Below are 18,159 nucleotides of genomic sequence, written 5' to 3'. Positions count from 1 at the left end.
ATTCACCTCAGTATACATCATCTATACATATGAAATATTGTCCACAGCGCGGCAAAAGGCACTAAACATATGCGCGAGAATTACACTGGCATCACTCGCCTCTATACATTAATCACAATATGAACTGAGTAACAACAATCGGATATACAGCTGCGACATGAAAGTGTTAATATATCACAATATACCAGCTAAATAGAAGAATAAAGGAACTTAGATTCATGCACGCACATTTACCACTCGTAGAAGATGGCGGCAGAGACCAAACTGAAAGTAAACAAAAACTGCTCTGGTGGAATGCGCATTAGCGCGCTGTACGTGCACAACATACATTAAAGGGCTACCCATACCATATATGTACTGTATAAGGAATTTAGTACAGAAGGTATACACTCGAGTCAACATAATATTTATCTTGTTTATATTGTTTCACTTTCATGTTGAGAAAAACAATAATATTCACTAGGGGTTGGAATTGGCAAAAATGTGACGATTCGATAGTATTGCGATATTTGGGCCATAATTCAATATTATTGCGATTCTCAATATATTGCAATACAGCAAGTATTGCGATTCAATTCTGCGATATTGCGATTCATGTCCCCCATACAATCCAAAGACATTACAAAAAATTAGGAAAATAACACCGCTCAACTCACTTTAAATGTCACATTTAATTCTGTAAACATTATCTTCTACACATTAACTGAAGTGCAAAAACTTAGGAGGGTAGAGCAAAAACTTGAAAACTTGTTTTTGAACATTCAGGACACAGGACCTTATTACAGGACCGGACATAATTATTCTCTGAATAGGAGACCTCTCACATGAATGGTAAGCTCTAGGCTTGCTACAATAGTCTGTGTTACCGGTGTTACACGTTGTTCAGTCCCAACACTGGTTTCATCACTTCCCCACGTGGCACCGCAACAATAACAAACAAAAAAAGTTTAAAGCGCTAAAAATGTTTAACGCAATTACGCAGTATCCTTAATACCTTAGTATTATTAAATCCTGCCTGTATTACACACACACGACCCACAGAAAAGACACGCGTCAGTATCGAGCTCTCTTTCAGGCTTGAACAAACCATAACACACAAATCATGCCAAAATGTCTGTTTTGTCGAGTGTTCTCATAAGAGCAATCTTAAATGATTTAAATAAAGTCTTAAATGAACGTAGAGATTTGTGAGAAAATGGGACGCGTGTCAGATCGCGTCTCTGTCCCACATTGCACAGCATTAATGAATGTAGGCTAGTGTACGCTCAACGCCTGTCCAAATACGCTTACTCGTTTTCATTCACTCCTTCAAGTGAGTGAACAGTATTAGTGGACAAACTTAGGGAATAGGCCTAACTTAGTGAATGAGTGTTTAGGGGTCGATTTCAACAAATGTTCTCAAGCAGTGAAAAATAGTTCCCAGCACATAACTTAAAATTATTTAAATACAATAGAGTAACATAAAGCAGACATAATAGAGTAACATAAACCTGAGAATAATCATAAAACCGAATTTACCCACACTTTCGATTTGAAAGAAGACGGAGCGTCGTGTACAACCGTAATATTGAAGCCATTTTCATTTGAATTTGCTGTTGAATGTACGACAACAAAGCACCGCAACAAGCGTCACCTTCTGGATGTAATACGCAAATGTAAATGATCAGAGTAGACACTGAGAAAACCAGAAAGTAAAACAGATAATTTTATAATTAAATATCGCAATACTTTGCGCTCCTGTATCGATATAATTGCGTGCGCAAAATATCGCGATACTGAACAGAATCGATTTTTTCCCCCACCACTAATATTCACATGCTCGAGTAGAAAACGCGCTGCCGCTGATAGACGTTGCAGGGACACAGTGATAAAAAAGTTTCTAACAGCACTTCGCGTTTTCTGTTAAGGACTGCTTCTTTAACGAAACTTAAAGGAAGCATATGTCTCAAAATCATTTTGTTAAGTAATCATCTCGCTCACTCGGATTCAGCTGCGCTACTGCAGTCGTCAATGCAGTGATGGACAGCTGTCTTTCCTCATTCGACTGCTGTTTGGATTTCATGTGATTTCTCATTGTGGTGGTGATATTATAACTCGGTATCATCAATTAATTTGATTAAAAGTAATCCCGTTTTGTAATATCATTTAGTCAGATAATTTCCATCCAAGTAATTCCAAACTTCACGAGGCTGACGACGACATGTGAAACTCAGCGTAGGCTATAAGGTAGCCTAGTTGTCTCACAGACCTGATAAATAAATCTATATTGAAATGTCTACTTTTAAACACAACAATTCAAAACGAAAGAAAACAGACTGCTCTCTGCTTATGCAGGGTTCCCGCGGATCCTTAAAAAGTCTTAAAAAGTCTTAAATTAGATTTTTAAAATTTAAGGCCATAAAAAGTCTTATAAAGTCTTATTTTTACTTATGAAAGGTCTTAAATTTTAGATGACACTTCGACTTAGACATATCTAAATGTTTTCCAAATTAAAACTATCTAATTAGCGTAGTATTATTTTTTATTATTCTATCTTTGTGGATTTGCTTGTTCACGTGACAATGCGCATCACATTCGCGGCAGAATAACGTCTGTCTCCTGCACGTGAGAGAGGAGAGAAGAAGAAAGTTGGCAAATGTCAGTTCAGTAGTAAGTTCATTCTTTATGTGCGTAGGGGTGTGCGATGCGTATTGTCTACTATGATATTGTAATCATTGTTTTAACGATGTACGAGGCACTGTGAGCTGACATCGCATTTGTCTCTCGTGCTTTCACTGCGTGATGTGTCAGTGCAGTTATAGGTAGGCCTATGTCCCCAAATTAGTTTTTGTCTTATATTTATATTAGGTTCTTATATTAGAATATCACATCAGTAAGAGTGCCGTTTTCCCGTGCACAAGTGTGATATTTTGTTATAGAATAGTTAAATTAAAAATAAATTAACATTGTGAGTTACTTTTTAGACACCATATTGACAATATTATTTGTTTTCCCTTTATTTCGCTGACGAGAATTTCAAAATGAAACCGTAGCAGAGTCTAATGCAACAGACACCGATGATTTCTTGACTGAAATCCACGTTTTAAACGAGTCATTTTAACGATTCAATGAACAATCACTTGTTTCTTTCCCGAATGAATCAGCCGTTTGAACAAATCAGTTGAATGAATGAATGACTCCCTCAACTCGCTTACGGTATTAAGACAGTGACTTGCTGCCGCCTACTGGCGGTTTTAGTTTCATATTTAAAGTACCCTTTAATTAAAACGTTAAAATTAGAAATCATTTCATATTTAAATATTGAATATGGATTTTTTTTTAAACTATCTCATAGCTTTATTTATGCAATTGTAAATGGAGTGTAAATATTAATGCCTCTTCTGATGCTGCTTCTGTGTCACCTCTGCACTGCAAAGATGGATTTTGATTGAATGATTTAATTTGACTGGTAACGGTGGTACTGTATAATTATTGTGTAATTAAGTATTATTGTATAAATAAGTATAATTACTGTATAATTTAATTTGAATAATTTGAATGTTAGTATTTGACATAAAAGGTGATGCAGAACTCTAAATAAGTTTCGAAAAAATGTCCATATATAGGTGAAAATGCCCCTGGAAAACAATTTAAGGTGGCAAATATTGCACGTTAATTAATCATTTATGTCACTGCTGTGAATTGACCACTGCATAGAATATGAAAAATATGAATGTCTGCTGTCAACAACAGGCCTAAACCAGCCATTGCACCAGCACAAAAACACAATCAGTAAAATATCATCTAATTATTATCAACAAAACGTTTAAAATATCGAGATATATTTTTGTCAATATTGCACACCCCTAATGTACGGTCTTAATTTTGATTTCTTCAAGTCTTAAAAAGGTCTTAAAAAGCCTTAAATTTGACTTTAAAAAGTGTGCAGGAACCCTGTTATGTAATCCGTATGAAAAGTGCAACACGAATCAGCATTGTCAACTTCATCTTTCCAGCTGAGTGAGCCTGGAAACAATTAAAATGTCTCCTTGCTATATTTGACATATTCATAATCATTACTTTTGCCTGTTCTTTTTGACAGCTTTTAGGTTATTGGCAGCGCAACCCAGGCTACATTACATGAACGCATCAGCACCGAAAACATGGAGATGGAGATTTTTTTAAATAATCGCACAACCTATTTGATATTCCAATTAAATAGGCTACTCAGTTAGGCTACTCATCCCAACCAGCTATTAAAAAAAGTTTACTTGTAAGCGGCCTTTTTACATGTTAGTTTTTTTCTGTGAGCGGGAATTGAAAACCAGGAGTGGAATGTTAGCGAAGTGATTACAGAATGCTTAGAGTGGAGAGAGGAACGTGCTTTCGCTCCACTCCAGGCTTTGATCACATCCCCCTCAGCAAGGTGAATACACCTCGTCTTTCCTTAATTTAAGACCTATTCAAACTAAAATTAAGACATTACACTATTTGAGAAATGAAAGCCTATTTACGGCCTTAAAATTATGAAAAGTGAACTTCTTGTGGACAATTCAAATGTCTGGGAGCGCTCTGGCGGTGCAAAAATGTATTACAACTAAATTCAATGCACGTCATTGACGCCACTTAACCGAGCAAAATGTTTCACTCGGTTACGCAATTTTTAACGGTTAATCGGTTAACCATGGACACCCCTAGTGGTAATAAAAAGACCTAAGTGAACAATAGCTTTTGTTCAACACAAAATATGTGTCATTTCGAAGCTTTGAGTCTGAACTTGATTTGACCTAAGTAGGTCTGTTATTTACTGATAAAAAAAGATTTCATAATTTATTAAATACTTTTTTTGCACTATACTGTAAACTGTAGAAACATCATACAGCTCAGATAGTCGTGTGTAGGGATGCACCGATACCAAAAATTCTGAGTTTCGACCGATACCGATGCCAAATCCAAGACCAGCGCAGTTTTTTTTTTTTTAAATCAAGTAGAATTTATATAACTCTCTTGTGTGTCGAACTGATAATCACTCTTTTGTGTGTTAAACACAATCTACTTCATACAGACAGTAAAATTTTAGAAAAATCATGAGTGCACAATAATTCAAGAGGCTATTAATAATCTTTCATTGCGTCACTGTATTATGATATGAAAGTAGGGCTGGACGATTTTGGCTAAAATCATAATCGCGATTAATCGAACAAGTTACCTCGATTACGATTATTGAACGATTATTTAAAAAAATTCTCATGTGTCACTGGCAAGGCGTATACTGTAAATATGTTCACGGTTATTTTTTTTAATGAAAGAATGCATAATCCTATCTTTGTGATTCTAAAATAAGGAAACACACAGATAGTTTTTAATGCTTTCTTATTAAATATTTCAAACAATTGAATCAAACAAAGCATACAATGCTTGAAATAAAAACGTCTTATAAAAAAGTAATTAAGTTTTAATGTAAAAAGAAAGTTTCCTAAAAATGTAGAAAATAGTTATTTTTGTAAACAAAATAAATTATTGTAAATATTACCATCTTAAAAGTAAAATATAACTTGTATAAAACTAAAAAAAACTAATCCTTTTCATATTGTGTAGCATTTGTAAATGCTTGTGTTATGGAAACCTGCTTTGTGGAGTGGAGGCACTTGTTGCTGGGCGTTTGTCAGTCTCTCTCTTTTTTCGCGTGTTTCTTTAGTACATGCGGCTCCTGTTGCTGAGTTGACTCAAGTGTTTGAGTTCCCTTTCACACAGAGATTCTGGAAAATACACGGATAAAGTGGCCCGGGATTTGACCCGGGTTCGTTTGAATTTGGTTCATTCACACTGCCAGTGATTTTCCGGAATCAAGAGAGTGCGTTCACACAGACACACACAACCCGCAAAGACACGTGACATGTCCCAGCGGCGTCTATAGTTTGCTTATGAGCTGCGATTTCTCTCGAGAAACCACGCTTGTGCATTTTCTTTTCTCTGATTCAATCATAAACTAGCACATTACGAACCGTTTCACGCTGGCGAACGATCCCGGCTTAGCGCCATCATTACGACACGGCATTGATTATGGCTTTTGTTCACACAGCGCGCGTTCCGGAACTGAACACGGCAATGTTACTATGTTCCCAACCTGGCATCAATCCCGGGTCGTGTTTGGGTTCACACAGAAGGTGTTTGTTCTAGCAATTTCCCGGGATCAACGCGCTGTGTGACAGGGGCTCATGTTGCTTCAATGTCGCAGACTGGACGGGGCGGAGTTACGTGAATACACACGCGGTAATATGTTTTAAGGGGAAAGTACATTAACACACAGCGGGCGGAAATATTAATAGGATTAAAAAAAACGAAATAACCGACATGGTAAAATTACGTCGGTTATAGGCTCTGAATTTCTGTTTCGACTATTTTTCGATTAATCATTCAGCCCTATATGAAAGACTGCAATACAGTGCGGCACAAAACGCTTATGCGCATCCTGAGCGCAGAATGATGCGCTTGAAGCAACATGGAGTGACAGCGCGTCGAGTCCGCATTGAAAAGATCAAAGCACAAAGGAAAGACATATTAATGCGTAGTGTATTATACAGTACCTATCTATGCAATAGTTTATTGAGCCTTTTCTTTTAACAGTTTTAAATTTCTTTTACTGTGCGCGTGAAGAACAATTATAGTGCTCTCTGACTCTACTCTAGTGTTGTGAACAGACACCCGGTAGAAAGTAACATGATTAAGTTACAGCAATAAAGTCCAGCAAGATACAGTTGTTTTATGCAAATCCATAGACCTTTAACTACAGTTCAAGTATAATAATAGTAACATTGAATCATCTTAGCGTTTCATCGTGTTGACTTGTCATAACCGAACGCGACGCGCTGTTTGAATGCTGAATGATTGACAGCCGCAGCGGAGGGAAAAGTTTACGTGATCTTGAATTTAATGACTTAAATGTTCATTTCTATCTAACATTATACTATAATGGCTTCAGAACACGTGTAATATAGTGCACGAAAACTTTATGGGGCTTTATAATGTTTTTGTGCCTTTTGTGGGGCTTAACAATAACACAGAATAGTATACGCACAATATCGGATTTGGATCGGCCTCGTCTGATCGATACCCGATCAGGCAGAAATGTCAGTATCGGAGCCGATACCGATACTGACTATCGGTGCATCCCTCATATGTCATTTGAAAGGTCTAACAGAATAGAATACAACAAGCATAATTGTTTTGGGCTTTGACTAAAACTAGTTTTTGTACGCGAAGCCCCGTAAGACCCATGTTTAAATAATATACAGATGCTGCATTTTTCACGTTTTCTCACCTAACTTTGTGAAACATGCTCCGATCGTGAAAAATGGCACATCATTTATACAAGTAGATTCTCATTATAAAAATGAGTCCAAATCAACATAATCTATTGCGTCGATCACAATATATTCCTCATGGAGGAAGAACAATTTTAAAAATGCCCCAAAGCGGGGTGTCGAAGGCTAAACAATAGCTATTTTGGTTCCAAAAGCTGTAACTTGATTAGTTTATGCTATCACCACAAAATTTGATCCAGATGCAGCTCACATGAAGAGGGACTTCACCAAAAAAGAATTTTCCTCCTACCAAATTTCCTTCCTAAGTTATTGCATGTCAAATAAGAAAGATATATCAAATTTGAATAAATTGTGTATGTTTTTTGTCTTTTATCAGCAGTTTCTCAGTATGAGAATGCCCACATGTAATGGAATTTTTATTTTTTTCACGAAATTTAAAAAGTTTCCTATCAAACGATACCTACCTTTTTGACTCTCCTTGCTATAGTTTTGGAGTTACGAGTATTTACTTTTGTGTATGTCATTCAGAAAAAACAACTGCCTTCGCGGCTTAAAGGCTCAGAGCGGGGGTTAAAACTAATATTTTGAAATCGGGATGAACAACAAATCACTCCGAAAACTGCAGCGCATGTATTTATTTAATTGATTAAATATCTTGTAACGAATGTAACTCCAGGTTTACTTTCTGAGTACGAGACAAAACAACAATGCAAGCACTAAAATGTTTTGCCACAAACTCAACTCCTTCATGCTGAAATAGCGAGTCCACTTTCAATTCGATGAGAAATATCACGTTTTAATATTGCAAAATCTCGTAGCACTCTCGTCACACCCCTAGAATATAATAATGACTATGAAAGCCAACGATTAATGTATTAAATCAATTCTCAATTTTTTACTATTCTTCAAGACACAGTATTTTACTCTGTAATATTATATTATTGGGTTCTAGTTTGTAGATTAATATGGTAAATGGAGTTTTTAATGATTTTGTCTTACCTAACTCTTGTTTTCTTGATAGGTGAAGAATTGGGTAAAAGAATTGAGGAAAATGTTGGGGAATGAGATCTGTTTATGTATAGTAGGTGAGTAACATTGGGGTGATTTTGGTGGGAAATCTGGTAAATGGGTTTAAAGATGTTACTGGGTTCCCTAGCCATGGAAGAAATGAGAGAATTTTAAAATGGTGGTTGCCTGGGAAACTAGAAATGAATAAAATCTTAAGATCATGGGAATATCTCATTTTTCCAGTTGTGCTCAGCTCTAAAACATATCAGCTATTTTTATCACTCTCTGTGAGCACAAACCCAAAAATGATTTACTCGAAATCCTTAAACTGCAGAAGTCATGGGAATTCTTTGGTCTTAAAGAGTGGGAACGATGATGGTAAATGTGTTATTATTGCTAGCAGAAAAGCATTATCTTATTAGACCGAATATGTAATAAAGATGCAATGGGTGGTTATGTCTGAAACTTTCCATAATCACAACTTTATATGCATTCTAGGATTTTTATGTAACATTTATGTTATTGGTTGTGAACATATACTGATTTTTACTTGAATTGTATCTTTCTTTTTTTAGGCAATAAAATTGACCTGGACAAAGAGCGACATGTTTCAGTGGAGGAAGCAGAGGGGTATGTACATCTCTCATGTCTGTAATGTGTTTTTACCGCAGATAATGTGCGTTTTATTGAATTGGGATGTTTGTAGTATGACTTGTGGATATTAGATTATGTGAAGGAAACCTTGGATCTAACTTTGAAAAATGTTGTATTGCTTTATTTTTATTTCAATCTAAACTTCAATTTGGCTCTAAATTTCAGCTATCAGCAGTGTTGGTTAATAAGTTATCGGATTTGGCATGTAAATGGCTGTATAATTCAAAGTGGCCTGAAACACTTGTCATCATATAACGCATCATATAAAGTCTTTATGCCTAAAGATATTTTAATATATTTTGGTTTTGTATGTTAGAAAAGTACAGATTTATATAGTCATAGTCTATATTAATATCTCTTAGATTAACATTGTATATTACACAATTTGAGTGAGGATGTATGACGTTCACATGCACTAAAAGACTGGTCACATGATTAAGACGGTCACATGAGAAGATCAGTCCACACAAGATGTACTTTATGTGGAGGAAATGGAGCAGGCAATTGTTCTTCTGTGTTACTTTTCAAAATAGGTTTTATTTAGCGGAAAACAAAGTTTCACAGAGAAGGTTCGCTTGCAGATTTATTAGCAGCAAACAGCACGCAAAAGGATAAGCAAATCCTTCAATAAGCAAAGGAAGTTTTTATTGAACTTGTGAAAATTGATAACCTGTAATTTTAAAACTTTAGTTGCATAATACAAAGTTGGTGGATTTTTGGTGTCTTCGAGGTACACAATAGTGGCTGTATGACACTTTAATTTCACAATGGACATCAGTAAACTCCGACATACATATTTGTCAGTGTTGTCAGATCATCAGCGCTTTTTTGCATCACAGAGAGAGCTTCTGCGTGCGCATGGTTGCCAAATTGACTAGATTAAGTAAAACGCACTCGGCGGAAAATGTATCCTTTTAAGATAAAAGCTCCGTTTGGGGGATTAAAGCTTTTGGCATCTGGAAACCCCGAAGCAAGATAGTGGAGGTGTATTAGTAGTGCAAGATAATGTAAATGTAGAAAAAAAACGTTTTTAGGACAAATAAACAGCAGGCCAATATGACAAAAAAAAAAATATTTTTACATTATAATTATCATGATTAAAATACGATTAATCATGCGGGCCTACTTCCAGTGCCTTTAAGTGCTTTCTGAGAAATTATTATTTTGTTAAAAAAAAATGTTTGTTCTTTTCCAGATATGCAGAGTCAGTGGGTGCAAAACACTATCACACATCAGCCAAATTAAACAAAGGCATTGAGGAGCTGTTTCTGGACCTGTGTAAACGTATGTTACTTTGAGATGCTGTGTATTGTCAGTCTGTCTGTTTCCCATAACAGGGCCTGAATTTATTTCAGAATTATTATTGCATCAATTGTAAAAACATTTGAGGTGAAGTAGAATTATCATCTCAGTGTTTTTGTGTTTTTACAATTGATGCAATAATAAGCTGAATCATATTATTAGAAAGATACTCGCAGAAATTTGAAAGGAAGTTTGTTTTCAAACTTAGAATTTATTTATTTTTAAGATGACCTTTTTCGAAGTCTTGATTTAGTTTTTTGGGTCTGCTAGGATAGGTTTTCATGCTTTAATGAAAAGAAAAAAAACATTATTTTTTACATATTTTTCGTTGTTGCAGCACCTCTCTTCCCACTCTGTCAGTAACGCTGTTTAGTTCTGATCTCTATTTAGCCCCTCTTTCTGAAAAGCACAATGTGCTCTGATTGGTCTGCTGGATCAGTGTGTGGTGGTTGGTCAAACACTTCAAGTGTGTTTTGGAAATATCATGCCCCTTACACAACTGCGAGGTTCTACACACTACTAACAACTGCTAGACCTCATCCCTTTTTTTGCTTATGCCTTGGGCGAGAATTATTTAAATTAGGAATATTGAGACGTGTTCGTTCCTGGAAGACTACTATCGAGGTGTTTCAGGGAACAGTTCTTACTAATAAAGAGAGTAACTCCCTTTGTCCATAAACCTTTTTCATGCTAAAACGGCAACATTAAACACTTAAGTGGAAAATGTAAAAAAGCATAATTGGACCCCTTTAACTAAAAATTAAACAAATTAAGTGCAGTCAGTTTAGACTTTGTAATGTTTACCAAACATAGAGCTTGGCGGAATGACCTAAAATCTGTATCACGGTATTTAAGATGTAGGCGATTTTGCTGTATATCACAGTATTTATTTATTTTTTTCTGTTTATGACTGGACCTTTATATAAGTTTATAGTGGCTTATTTTAACATTGTAGTGTCAAATACAAATTTACTTGAATAAATTAGAGGTAATCAAATTTATAAAACAAACAATTTAGTTAACCCTTTAAAATCTAATCAAATGAAAATGTAATAATTCCTTGAATTTTTGGAAAGTTTACTTAAAATTAAGTTTTACGTTTTAAATTAAAACGTGTATGAAAACTTGTGTATGTTCCTTAAAAATTATTCTGATTATGGTCATGGCTGCTAAATGCAGCTAGATTCATACCTATAAAGTGGACCATGTTTTTTGGTTCACGGTGTTAATGTTTTACACACTTGATCGTCTGTCAAATTAAAGATATCATCTTCTGTCAGTGCGCGTCCTATGTAAATGTGATGCATCGTGAGCTCTGGCGCTCAACTCTTCATTAGACGACACATTACTCAGTTCTCTTTGGTTCTTGATTAGACTATAGATATAGGAATTATTGTGAAGCTTGGCACTGTGTTCTTTTTGGCTGCGATGTACGTAAACCTACCAACATCCGTTGCCATGATTTTTGAATTACTTATTGCGAGAGGAAAAGTTACGGTTTAATCGCCGTCATTTCGCAATAGGTTTTATCGACATTCATAAAATATCGCAAAAGTTTTGCGCAAATCTGTAATGGAAAAGTGGCTATTGTCTCAGAGTGGCTTGGTTCAAATTAAATGCTGCTCCACACGAACTTCAAACTCTTGAGTTTGGGTTGCTTATAACGTGCATTTTACAACACAACATGCACCAAAAATCTTCCCAAATTTTTAATGAGAAACGCTTCTAAACCAACTGTTGCCAGCAATGATTATTATTATAGTTATTTTTATCCTAGTCATTCATACACACATACACACACACACACACATATATATATATATATATATATATACAGGTCCTTCTCAAAAAATTAGCATATTGTGATATTGTGCATATTGTGAAGTTCATTATTTTCCATAATGTAATGATAAAAATTAAACTTTCATATATTTTAGATTCATTGCACACCAACTGAAATATTTCAGGTGTTTTATTGTTTTAATACTGATGATTTTGGCATACAGCTCATGAAAACCCAAAATTCCTGTCTCAAAAAATTTGCATATTTCATCCGACCAATAAAAGAAGTGTTTTTAATACAAAAAAAAAAAGTCAACCTTCAAATAATTATGTTCAGTTATGCACACAATAGTCAATACTTGGTCGGGAATCCTTTTGCAGAAATGACTGCTTCAATGCGGCGTGGCATGGAGGCAATCAGCCTGTGGCACTGCTGAGGTGTTATGGAGGCCCAGGATGCTTCGATAGCGGCCTTAAGCTCATCCAGAGTGTTGGGTCTTGCGTCTCTCAACTTTCTCTTCACAATATCCCACAGATTCTCTATGGGGTTCAGGTCAGGAGAGTTGGCAGGCCAATAGAGCACAGTAATACCATGGTCAATAAACCATTTACCAGTGGTTTTGGCACTGTGAGCAGGTGCCAGGTCGTGCTGAAAAATGAAATCTTCATCTCCATAAAGCTTTTCAGCAGATGGAAGCATGAAGTGCTCCAAAATCTCCTGATAGCTAGCTGCATTGGCCCTGCCCTTGATAAAACACAGTGCACTAACACCAACGGCTGACATGGCACCCCAGACCATCACTGACTGTGGGTACTTGACACTGGACTTCAGGCATTTTGGCATTTCCTTCTCCCCAGTCTTCCTCCAGACTCTGGCACCTTGATTTCCGAATGACATGCAAAACTGAGCAACAGTCCAGTGCTGCTTCTCTGTAGCCTAGGTCAGGCGCTTCTGCCGCTGTTTCTGGTTCAAAAGTGGCTTGACCTGGGGAATGCGGCACCTGTAGCCCATTTCCTGCACACGCCTGTGCACGGCGGTTTTGGATGTTTCTACTCCAGACTCAGTCCACTGCTTCCGCAGGTCCCCAAGGTCTGGAATCGGTCCTTCTCCACAATCTTCCTCAGGGTCCGGTCACCTCTTCTCGTTGTGCAGCGTTTTTTGCCACACCTTTTCCTTCGCACAGACTTCCCACTGAGGTGCCTTGATACAGCACTCTGGGAACAGCCTATTTGTTCAGAAATTTCTTTCTGTGTCTTACCCTCTTGCTTGAGGGTGTCAATGATGGCCTTCTGGACAGCAGTCAGGTCGGCAGTCTTACCAATGATTGCGGTTTTGAGTAATGAAACATGCTGGGAGTTTTTAAAAGCCTCAGGAATCTTTTGCAGGTGTTTATAATTAATTAGTTGATTCAGATGATTAGGTTAATAGCTTGTTTAGAGACCCTTTTCATGATATGCTAATTTTTTGAGACAGGAATTTGGGGTTTTCATGAGCTGTATGCCAAAATCATCAGTATTAAAACAATAAAAGACCTGAAATATTTCAGTTGGTGTGCAATGAATCTAAAATATATGAAAGTTTAATTTTTATCATTACATTACGGAAAATAATTAACTTTATCACAATATGCAAATTTTTTGAGAAGGACCTGTATGTATATATATATATATATATATATATATATATATATATATATATATATATATATATATATATATAATAATTTTTTTAAATTGCCAAATTGTACAGTCCTACAAACTTTTTTTATATTGCAATTGCAGTTTCCCAGATGTATATGACAAGACTTAGTATAAATTTATAGAAGTATATTATTGTGGCAACCTATACAACCTCAGTGGATGAATCAATGTCTTCTGAAGCAAAACGATTGTTCTGTGCAAGAAAAATACTAACTTTTTTTACTATAAACAATCGCCTTCACAACGCGATAAGTGACTGTGCTTCACGCAAACTTCAACACTCTTCAACGTCTTCAAACTTTTTAAGTTACTCTTCAAAACATAAAGACATTGAGTCATCCTCTTGGAATATATTTGTCTATTTTATAGATTATTACTTATCTGTCTTTAATTTGTGACGTTTTTGACGGCATCTGTAGGGATGATGGAGACTGCTCAGGCGGAGGAGAGGTCAAGGGGGAACGGTGTGAGTCACACAAGCACAGCCCGGAGAGGCGTACAGATCGTTGATGACGAGCCACAGACTGCCATACCCGCCGGAGGCTGTTGTACATCTGCCTAAACACACTTACACACTTTTACCATACCTGGGACTGATAACGGCCTCTCTCGCCCTCCTCTGTGTAAGAAATGCCACTTCCCACAGCTACACTTATCTGCGACCGCTCTACAGCTCTGACAAGTCATCGCTTTAACAGTTTATTCCTTATTGAAATGGTTGATTTATAACTCCACCCTTTTGCTGGCAGACTTAAGGGGTGACAAGATGCCAGACTGACCTGTTCTGATGATTCACTTAGGCAAGTTATTACAAATAGGTAGCAAACTATAACGCCCACTCTTATGATACACATGCACTGATACATTTCCCTAACAATCTGTTGTTGGCTCTTTTTTTTCTTCTTTTGACAAGGTGTTGTGCATGTAGAATCTTTAAAATCCTTGTTATATTTTACATATAAGAAAAATAAGAGAAATATTCTTTATTATTTAATAAATTATTTACAATTTCATCAAACATCTACATGTCCAAAGACCTTTGTACTTGTCATTCTTATACGGTCTCATCCTCCTGTCTTTCATATCTTCTGTATCTTTCTTAAAAATGCAACATTAAAGTCCATCTAGAACATTTAAAACTTCTTGTAGATTTTGTCTTTTCTCTTCAACTCGCCTATTTACTAAATTTGAAAATGGGGGAAAAAAATGTTGTTTGCTTGCTAAATTCTTTATAGAGAAAAATATTCAATACTGTGTACTTTACTTTTTCAAGCTATCAAATGCACTCAGAAAAGTGTACAGATATTCAATATTGTATGAATGTAAAATGAATAACGGCTGTGGTAACTTTTTATTTTTTAATTTGTTTTTAATTTTTTGCTTTTACTATGTTATTTTTTTTTTCCAAGATCTAAACATTTGGATCTTGAAACTACTAATAGTTTCCACAATCACATCACCTGTAAACACTGAGGTGCAGCTGTGAGCCTTCTGTGCCTTTAAATAAAAGTGTCTAGATTGACCCACCTATTGTCTCCTAGCATATGTTATTAGTAAAAACTTGTTTACTTAATTTTAAGGAGGTCTGCAAATTATTTGTTTAGTTTTACAGTTGCATGATGTAACTTTGGTTAAGTGTTGTAACTGTGTTTCTATGACTGGTGGAAGACCACTAGAGTCTCAATAAATGCCAGTCTACAAATCGACAATCAACTTTCTTAGAAGTATTTTCATTGACCTTAGTGACTGGAGACTCTGGCGGTCTTCAGCCAGTCAAGAGAACCACGGTTATATGCGTAACGAATATATTCTGTTTCCTTGGCTTTTGACCGCCAGAGGGCATGACTGAGATAAAGATGGATGATAAATCTTTCACGAGGGTCTGCAATGTGCATCACCCATATATTTATCATTAAAGGGCCATTCTGAACCGGCACAGAATCATTACCCCACAATCATTCAAGACATGCATAAACAATTTATTGAACAAAAGCATACACAAGGTTACTGAACTTTCAATAGAAAAATCTTAGTACAAAGCCCTTGAATGGTATTGGTTGATGACTTTTCTTCACAAGTGTGTTTGGTTTCCCAGTCTGGTTGTGGAGGTGTTTGGTGTGGTAGCCACATTAAAGCCCTATTCGGACGGGATTAGTTTAACATGGAGAGGTGGGGTAAAGTAATTATTACCAGACCTTCTCAGTGATTTTAGTCCCGTCAGAATGTGGCTTCTCAGTAATCATTACAGACAATGTCAGAAAAGATTACGCCGACTTATACCTTTGAAAAATATCTCTGCCTGTCTGCCTGCTGCTGCTGAGTTGGTTTGCGTCTGTAAGCTTCCTATGTCTTTCTATTTTGAATTATTATTTACTATCATTTTCTGTTGTTTATACTGTTAAATTTAACTTAACATCACATATTAACCTTACATCGCTAGCTTCAATCTAAATCGTTGTTAGCACAACACGCTAGTAATTCGCTAGCCTGTTAGCGTGCCATCAGTACACTATTTATTTATTTTGCTCGCACCTTTTATAAATCCATCAAACAACTGTGGTGAGTATCAGTCGGTCAAACAAACACATTGAGTCATCTCATCTTCTCCTCTTATTGTCAATTGCACTTCATTTAACATGTATAGCATAGCCTACTCTGTCAGCAAAGGATGTGATAAATGCAGGGAGATAGTCAGGCTGACAGAGAAGATTTCAGAACTAGAAACATGCATCCAAACTTTAATTGAGGTTAATTGTAAGAGTGCAAGGGCTTTAGATACTACTTTGAATGTGATTAGCTTAGAGAACACTACATTATTTGGTTCCGGCAGTAGTAGAGCCTGTGCACTAGGGTAATTGGGTGACGGTGAGACACTGTAGTCGTGGGACAAAACATCGCTCTTTCATTCCGATTACAACATCAAATAGATTCCCCCCACTCAGTGAAACACCCACTCAGAATCCTGTTGAATGTGCCCTAGTTATTGGTGATTCTATTACATGGCATGTGAAAATAGAGACACCAGCCACCACAGTCACATTTTTGCCGGGAGTCAGAGCGCCTGACATCAAAGCAAATTTAAAAGAGCTGGCTAATGCTAATCGTAAATTCTCTAAGATTGTTATTCACGTTGGCACTAATGATGTTCGACTTTGCCAGTCGGAGATCACAAAAATTAACGTTAAAGAGGTGTGTGAACACGCAAGTACGGTGTCAGGCACTGTAATTTGCTCTGGCCCCCTTCCTGTTCGCAGGAGTGATGAGATACTTAGTAGACTGTCCTCACTTAATGGCTGGCTGTCTATGTGGTGTCCGCAAAATAATATAGAATTCATAGACAATTGGAAAAGTTTTTGGGGCAGACCTGATCTGTTGAAAAGAGATGGTATTCATCCCTCCTGGGATGGTGCTGCTCTTCTGTAGAAATATGGCACATAGTCTTAGAGCTCAAACATGACAATCTGGGGCTCAGGTCAGGAAACAGACAAACTGGCTAAACCGACCGTCTGCTAGCTGTCTCACTTCACTGAGGTCAAATAAATCCTATCACATAGAGACTCTTTCACCTAGATATCATCATATAGAGACTGGGTTCCCCGAATTAGGAAATACAAAAACTTTCAAACCCATCTAAGGGTAAAAATTTAATTGATGTTCAACCAATAAAAAACAGATATAACACAAATGATAAAGCTCATGTTGCTGAATATTTGATCCCTTACTTCAAATGCACTTATTGTTAATGATATGATTACATACTATAACCTACATGTGCTGTGTTTGACAGAAACCTGGCTAAAACCAAACGATGACATTACTTTAAATGAGTCCACCCCCCAAGATTACGGTTTGTTGCTGTAATTCAGAGTAATATTTTCAGAATTACTAAGACGTCTACTTTCAAATATAATTATGTTGAAGTGTTTGTGCTTAATGTAATAATATCTAGTGTAAATGATAAATCACATTTGAGATTTGTGCTGGCTACTGTATACAGGGCACCATACAGACTTTATCAAATAATTTGCTGACTTTCTATCAGAGTCAGTACTGGCTGCAGATAAAGTCTAATTGTTTGTGATTTTAATATACATGTAGATAATGAAAAAGATGCATTGGGATTGGCATTTTAAAGACATTCTTAACTCTATTGGAGTTAGACAACACGTGTCAGGACCTACTCATTGTCGTAATCATACTCTAGATCTAATATTATCACATGGAATCAATGTTGATGCTGTTGAAATTCTGCAGCAGAGTGATGACATCTCAGATCATTATCTAGTCTCGTGTAAACTTAATATAGCCAAGGCTGAAAAGCCGACTCCGTGTTACAAATATGTTAGACCTATCACTTCTGCCACTAAAGATTGCTTTATAAATAATCTTCCTGATCAGTTTCATCATC

General features: G+C 36.3%; 1 protein-coding gene across 1 annotated transcript in view; it reads left to right on the top strand.

Moving 5' to 3' along the window:
- Positions 1-15,279, top strand: part of rab21 (RAB21, member RAS oncogene family) — a 28,874-nt gene extending 13,595 nt beyond the window's left edge. The window contains exons 4-7 of the mRNA XM_077235393.1: positions 8,326-8,389; positions 8,888-8,942; positions 10,162-10,250; positions 14,171-15,279. Coding sequence (XP_077091508.1) covers positions 8,326-8,389; positions 8,888-8,942; positions 10,162-10,250; positions 14,171-14,313 — 351 coding nt within the window. The 3' untranslated portion in view covers positions 14,314-15,279. The remainder of the gene's footprint in view (positions 1-8,325; positions 8,390-8,887; positions 8,943-10,161; positions 10,251-14,170) is intronic.
- The last annotated feature ends 2,880 nt before the right edge of the window (positions 15,280-18,159 follow it).

This window comes from Siphateles boraxobius, unplaced genomic scaffold (assembly GCF_051911475.1).
Source record: "Siphateles boraxobius isolate OS27281-9 unplaced genomic scaffold, OSU_SipBor_1 19, whole genome shotgun sequence".
Lineage (NCBI taxonomy): Eukaryota > Metazoa > Chordata > Actinopteri > Cypriniformes > Leuciscidae > Siphateles > Siphateles boraxobius.
This window is presented reverse-complemented; position numbering and strand designations above follow the sequence as displayed.